Consider the following 7,382-nt stretch of genomic DNA (forward strand, 5'->3'; position numbering starts at 1 on the left):
ATTATTTCTCATATTCTCATGATTTCATTCATAATTGTTTCTGAAATCATTTGATTTGACCCATCTATAACTTTGAAATACTGTAACGGAAACATTTTAGTTAACTAACTGCAACCACATTATAATCCGCTGCTAACCTAACCTATTAATTTGACAACGCTTTTTATTTTCACACATATGATCTCTTGTTGTTATCTACACGATATAATCTAATATGATGACATTTCTATTGGGTTTTTTATTAATATTTATTAAGCTATCTGCATCTATAATGCACATGAACATGCCGCACAACTACCCATTAACACCAAGCGAAGCGACCACGAGTATACATCCCACAAAGGTGACACCGATCAACAATAAATCGACTTCAATGTTGATTTAGGGTCAATATACCAAACAGCATACTGAAACTACGAAACAGTGAAATGTAACTATATCACACTGTTCGGAGAGCTGAGGAAACGATGTCTTTAAATATTGAATCAAGTTAAGTACACTTGATAACTAATGTGCTGCGTGTACGGAAATTCACTAAGCATATAACATCTTCGGTACCACTCACTATCATCATCAATGAGCTAAGGAAAAGATCTGTTCAGAAAGGAGCAAAAGTAATCATATTAAGCAAATAGAATCATACAATAAAAGTCTACGCCGGCAAATACGAGACAATACGTGACCACCAAGAAGTACGTAAATAAACACATGTTTTCATAGATTCAGATCTCGATGCTGCCGCACTCAACATCTGTTACGAACAGGTGAAAAACAAACTAAGAGTATTTGATTTTCATTATTGAGTGGATTAGCCTGTATTCCTCTAATTAATCTTCATAGCTCTCGGAACTCACCAATGTTAAGTTTACCTGTCCAAAACAAATCAACTGAACATTAATTACACAACTTTGTAGTACAAATACTCCCGCTGTTTATCTACCAAAATTTAAAGGCTATGCCCTAGTAGTTTATCTATATAATCATGTTGGTCTAACTGGAGGTTTGGGAGGCCATTATGTAATGGATAGAGTTCACAAAAACACTCAAAAAAGTGTAGCTAGGGTTAGATTCCATGCTAAATTACTGAGACATTAACAATAGCTAAGTAATATGGCTGGTAAGAGACTAAACAAATCACCAGTGGCTTTTATCGACTTAATACAAAACAGAGTAGTTAGATATACAACCAATAAGCTGGAATTTCATTCCTATACAACTAGTAACAACTTACAATATGGCAAGCAATGACAAAAAACATTTCCGACGTGAATTACTAGGGTAATTACAAATTTATTAGTTCCTACGCGTACATGAACACATTCTGCAACAATAACAACAAAACAAAGTATTATAAGATCAGAGGTTTTAAGTGTATTAGAGGACTGAAGCACAACATATCCTTGGTCATCGAAACCAGGACAATGTAAATCCCTGAATTTAACCACAAAACAAACAACTCATTAGTACCAATTTTATTTATTTATTTAATATGTTTTATCAATGTTCAGCATATTAAATGTTCGAAAATATAAAAAGACATACTGACTTCGTTGAAGAAATTGCAATATATCGCTGTTATCGTAAGACAAATCAGTTTCAAATCTAAAAGTGATCTTTTTCTTCGCGAATGGTTTTCATGGCTTTGATGGGATCGGTAGTTTTCGCATGTGCGAGCACATCTGGTTCACAAACTCGCATGAAAGGATTGGTTGCTAATTCCTCTCCGATTGTACCGGGAACACTTGCTTGATTAGACGCACGTAAACGTTTTACAGCTTCTAACCGGTGTTTAAGCGCGTCATTTTTTGGCTCAACAGTTAAGCCAAATTCAAGATTTTTTACAGTATATTCGTGCCCACAATAGACTTTCGTTGTTGTTGGTAACTTGGAAAGAACCTCAATAAGTGCTTTAAACCTACATTAAAATCCAAAATATATATAAAGGTATTTCTCAATGCGACACAAAAATGAGTTACCCTGGTAAAACAAATAATGAACTGATGCTGACCACTCTGGTCAGTATTTCCGGACTATCGAGTACAAACATCTTAAAGACGTGATGCTTTTGCCGTTATAGCTTTCTGCTCAAATCATATTTGGGAAGATTGAGTGAATCTTCTCATTGGTGTTAGGAACTGCAAATGATCACTTTCTTCTAGGATGTGTATCTTAAGCGGATTGACTCAATATTATCACGGAGTCACAAGGATTTTAAGCCGAGTTGGACAATGGCTAGCAGTAGAATACAATACATGTGTTCTCTCCTATTGTGACCTAATAGCTGAGTGGTTGCTTGAAGTAAAAGGTAGTGGGTTTGAATCTCAGCGTAAGCACAAACACGGGTGGACACAAACAATCATCGAACCCCATATGGGAAGAAACGTGCCTCCCGGATTCCTCTGTTAGCCACTATTCAACTCTCTTTTTATTTAAATACATTTTACCACTACTTGTTCCGCCGTAGCAACTTTAAAAAAAAAGATGCTGTCTCGCTTGGTGATTGGAAACACTAACTTAGCCATGGTAATCCTCAGGAACTTAAGAAATGTTGAAAATATTGGTTCGAAATCCAACCCAGTAAATATGAATCCATAGGGTCACCCTTCTCCATTTTTAACTAGTATTTGCGTTTATACCAATAATTCAATAAAGAACACTGAAACACCGAAATTCAGCGAAGAGACCTTTCAAAGAACTTAATATCAAGCTGTACAAACGTATATGATATTTTAAGGCTTAATTTTTTGAAATACGAACAATGAGAAAACACGGTGACGATAAAAAGATCTGAGTACAAAGTTATTTAGTGTGAAAGACAACAGCACAATGGTGTGTAACTTTCCTGCTTTCGCTGTGCAGTAGTGTTGAGAGCGTTAGCAAAAAGAGGCGGAAAGGTTTGTAGCTATAGATAACAATGTACAACTTTTCGGACTTGTCAAGTGAATAGATATTCGGGATTCGGAATTTAATCAAAATATCTCGGGAGATGGAGTAACGATTTACTCAACATAAGCGAGATTGGAATGATGGGGATAGTACCTCCAAGAACAGCTTAACTGAACTTCAGTCTCCTACGGTTGATAAATAACCTCAATGAGACGACATTATAAGCTACCTGACCATAGGGAATCTAAAATGAGAGGTCCTGATGGACTACTCTCTAGGAATGAGAGTCCGGTTTTAGTAATTAGATTGATAGATATTATATAGAATCTGGAAACTTGATGTAATCTCACCTGGTGTCTCGATAGCTGGTTTTCTTGATTAATGAGGACAGAAACCCTTTTATGATAACTACAAAAGTTAGTTTGACTAACATAATGTATGGAATATTAGCCTCAACAATTACCTAACGCTTAACTACGACTCGTAAAGATCGATCCCGAGAAGACAAAGACTACTTTAAACCTGGTCGTGATCCTGGAATACAGACATATCTACTGACTTCCAACCAAAGATGCATTTACTGATCTTAAGGCGGAGTTCCACTTCGCAAATCGGCAGAGAAATAAATAAACCTTATACACACTCTCCTCAAACATTAGTGGTCAAGTTACAATTTATGGGAAAGTCATCGCAGTTACCAACCACAAGTTGTATGCTTCGTCAGGGCTTCCCGCTTTTCTCAAATCTACACAGCTTTGATAGACACTCTTTGGCAGGAAGCGCTCTCATGGTTTGACATTTTAGAAATTGAGCTACTAGGAGAATTACTTGTGACCTGTGGATACGCAGATGACAGTTACGTTTGGTGAAGACGGTGACAGAACCCAACCTTCTGACTGTCTAGAGTAACAGTGCATGTCTAGGATGTGAACAAGTCTGACAGTTTTAAAGGCCTTTTATGGACAAAATGACCAGAGAAAATAAAAGCATAATGGACCAGCGACTTATAAGACAGAATACACTAAGTTTATGCACTTGAAATCGGGATTACTGCTTGCTCTGAAATGAAGTCTAAGCTGATTGAGACTGGTTGAATACTTGATTTTGAGGATCTGGTCAACCTGAAGGTAGTGTTTATAACAAGTTGATCGCAGCTAACAAAATACTAGACCAAACAGTAAAGCCTCATTTTACTTGGGATTTCTCAAGTGATCGTCGTTAACTTTATACGAGAGAAATACGGTGGTCTCGAATGCTCTTAGAAGTGTGAGGGTGGTTATCACTTCCTGGTTTCCCACACAGTGGAAGGGTTACTTTACACGAGACTGAGTTTGAGAGCTTTAAACTTCTCACTAACGAGTTTGCTACTTAGCCAGAATTGGGACTTAGTAGTTTTAATCTCAACCAGTTTGAGGTATAGATGGCCAAAAGTTACATTGACTTACATTTGTTCAGCGGTCCCTTCAAAAAATCTTCCACAACCCCCAAGGAACAACGTGTCGCCAGTAAATACCACCCCTTCTTTGGTACTGTTTTCTTCGGTAACCAGATAGCATATATGACCAGTAGTATGACATGGTGTAGCCAAGCAACAAACATTGAGGTTGCTACCAATCTTTATTTTATGTCCGTGAGACACAGTATCAGTCAAACCACTAATACGATCATCTCCTCCATACACCTTTACTCCCTCTAAGCCTTGTTTCCTGCATTTAGTTACAAGGTCAAGGTTTCCTCCAGCGTGGTCCGAGTGATGATGAGTTGTTAATATAGATTCAAGTCGCAAACCGCGTTGCGTGACTGCACTCAAAATCTTATCAGGTTCCACTGGATCCACAACTGCGCATATCTTGTATTAGATTATACACAAAAAATGTCAGATATTTTTTAAATTTGTGCTAAATAATTAAAACTACAGGATATTCTCGAACTATGATGGGGAATTCGATCAACTAACGTTTAAATTTGAATAGAAGAAACCTCGTAAGTTGTCTTAGCACGTCTGAATTAGTAGGAAAACATAGTGAGTGAATGTAGACTATCCCCACAAAATGAGGAAACGATGCAATATTCACAATCCTAGTTGGGAATGTTTTATAGTTACCAAAAAACTGCATACAATGATAAGTAGGGTAACGTTGAGTTACTATCCCATAAAGAGCCCCCTGAACGCCCTGATACGGCCAAGGATGGGGAGAGCCTGTTCCCTCTCTCGCTCTCTCTCGAGATCCTCTCACATGACCACGCGTATACAGTCACTGTCAGGAAAGTCCTACTAACTGCCTTCTCTTGGTGTTGTTTACGAAATTGAGAGGACGAAAAGTGAATGTCCGGCTCTTTAGCCGGGTGGGTGGTTATGGAGGATCCAGCTAGAGGAGTTGGAAAACCCTGATTCCAAACCATTGGTGCACATGGGCTCCAGGATCCTGAGGGAACAAACTGCGTATGAACCGATCGTTGGTCACCGGCTACCATGGAAATGCATCTCCTCTCTCTCTCTTTATAGTTTGTATTATTCAAGTCAATTTTCATTTGGAATTACCGGACGATTTATTGTCAGACCATATTGGGTGATGAACAGGTTGCGCAAAACCAGTATTTCCGAAGACACTAATTACTATCTATGGTAAACGCTAGAGTGAATTTGAAAATAGACAATTATCTATACTCATGAACAAACGACTTGAGCACCAGGCCAAAAGTAAGTACAGATACAAACCTGAATGCAATAGGTCGGTTGACTCAATAGTTTGATTGAGATCACTAAATCAAGACCCAATAACACTGAAATGTCTAATAGCTGAAGATGGTAATCCTCAAATCGAAAATGTGTTTTTAGGTGGAATATACAATAAAAAACATCCAACTTACATTTGATGCTCTGTCGATAACTACATACATGTAGTTATCCGACAAGGCGGGTATAGTTATGACTTCCATTACGCCGAACAATTTTCCAAGTTTTGCAAATGGAATCCTTATCTTTCTGACCTAAAACGGAGGACAAAACTGCTCAGGCAAAGTAAATGTAGAAGACTCAAAAGCGAGACTAAATTGCTGATCCAAGACACATTTAAAGACAAGAATTTCAAACAATGCAACACATGCATAACTATGTTGAATTAACAGAAAACAACTAGTTTGTTGAAATAATAAAAATGAGTGCCAACTACTTATCAAATGACTGCAAAAACAATACTTGCATGTTTGAACGTGTGCGATGTGTTTTCACCTGCTTTAAAAAGTACAACCTGATTCCATCAAACAATTTCTCACAGAACAGATAAACAAGAAGGAAATGAAGCATAATAATGTCATTTATAGGAAGCCAAAATATCCCAAGCTTCCAATTTCGGAGGAAATTTGGTCATCTGACTTTGGAAGTTTCCCAAAACTTACCCAGAATTCCCCCAAACTTGGGAGATTGGGATGTTACACTATGTACCACAAATAGTCAATGAACTGCGAACATGACTACTGACAGAATAACGTAAATATATCACGAAATGTCAGTAGACATCGGTTTGCTTACGGTTTTCGGCACCTGAATCATGAATTTTCTTACTACCTAACCGTACTTCCCAAGACCTGTCAGTTGGTATAAGTTTTAGAAAGATAGAACTGTCGCTATGTGGTCTATAATCTTTAAAATGCTTGTATTTAGTTAGTGGTTGCGTTGTATCAAACAAAGCATCCACGATAGCATGTACCACGAATACAAACAATAGAAAGCAACCTAACTGAGAAAGCATGAAGGATGTGTGTAAGATCTTGAATGCATTGCAACTCACAGGCTATTGTAACGGTTTGAGTCTAACCAGAAGGTACTGTGTGGACTAACGAAACAAGCAAAGTAGCGTGAGAGCTAGAAAAGATGGAAGAAAATGCGGGTCGATGACCCATCAAATGCACTTACATTTACTACAGAAAGCAATAGACAACAAACACTGACAACACAAGTCAACAATATTAGAATCCAGACATGCCCGAATGCCCTTGAGCCGAAGGCACAAGCTTAAACAACTCCCAAAATTTAATCAGCAGATATGGTGAAAAGATCGTTCTTTGATATCTGAATTTGAGTTGTGTGACAAGGTTCTTATTTGTGTAGGTGCACGGATACTCGTTTGCACCCTCGGAACTCTAATGAAATAAATTTCGCTTCTGTTCCTATTCAATGTCATCGTCATGAGCTTATATAAGAGAGTGATTATTTCGTGGTCGCCTCTTGTTGTTTTGGCACAGTTTCAGGTACTTCCTGATGTTCAGTGGATGTTATTATAGCCACTTGACAGCACTAATTCTAGTCAGTTTGGTAGTAATTTGTGGATTTGTATACCTTCCAATTTGAGTGAGTACATGTGTCTCAGGGCAGTAAGGACTCTCGCTACCATCAACCAGGCAGAAGGTTGATTGCAGTGTGAAAAATTACAAAGTGATAGTCCGAACGCTCAGAGAAAACTACTGTTTTAAGAAATAAATAGTTAAATAAGTTA

The 7,382-nt window shown here is 37.8% G+C and overlaps 1 protein-coding gene across 2 annotated transcripts; it reads right to left on the minus strand.

Moving 5' to 3' along the window:
• Nucleotides 1–1,356: 1,356 nt before the first annotated feature.
• On the minus strand, nt 1,357–7,025 carry MS3_00003226 (uncharacterized protein). 2 transcript variants are annotated; one of them, XM_051210967.1, is made up of 5 exons: nt 6,803–7,025; nt 6,678–6,751; nt 5,758–5,877; nt 4,332–4,735; nt 1,357–1,915 (listed from the first exon to the last, which is right to left on the minus strand). In XM_051210967.1, exons 3-5 carry the CDS (start codon nt 5,824–5,826, stop codon nt 1,603–1,605), a joined length of 786 nt encoding a protein of 261 aa, XP_051070993.1. In that variant the 5' UTR covers nt 5,827–5,877; nt 6,678–6,751; nt 6,803–7,025; the 3' UTR covers nt 1,357–1,602. The 2 variants fall into 2 exon arrangements, with proteins under 2 accessions (XP_051070993.1, XP_051070992.1); XM_051210966.1 differs by having other exon boundaries at nt 1,357–4,735; nt 6,090–7,025.
• Between the last annotated feature and the right edge of the window lie 357 nt (nt 7,026–7,382).

The sequence above is a fragment of the Schistosoma haematobium genome, chromosome ZW (genome assembly GCF_000699445.3).
Source record: "Schistosoma haematobium chromosome ZW, whole genome shotgun sequence".
In the NCBI taxonomy this organism is placed as follows: Eukaryota; Metazoa; Platyhelminthes; class Trematoda; order Strigeidida; family Schistosomatidae; genus Schistosoma; species Schistosoma haematobium.

Coding starts and splice junctions, on each gene's coding strand:
- MS3_00003226 (XM_051210967.1), bottom strand. CDS start 5,826: ATGGAAGTCATAACTATACCCGCCTTGTCGGATAACTACATGTATGTA. Junction 4,736..5,757: donor TTATCGACAGAGCATCAAAT/GTAAGTTGGATG, acceptor ATCTAATACAAG/ATATGCGCAGTTGTGGATCC. Junction 1,916..4,331: donor GAAGGGACCGCTGAACAAAT/GTAAGTCAATGT, acceptor ATTTTAATGTAG/GTTTAAAGCACTTATTGAGG.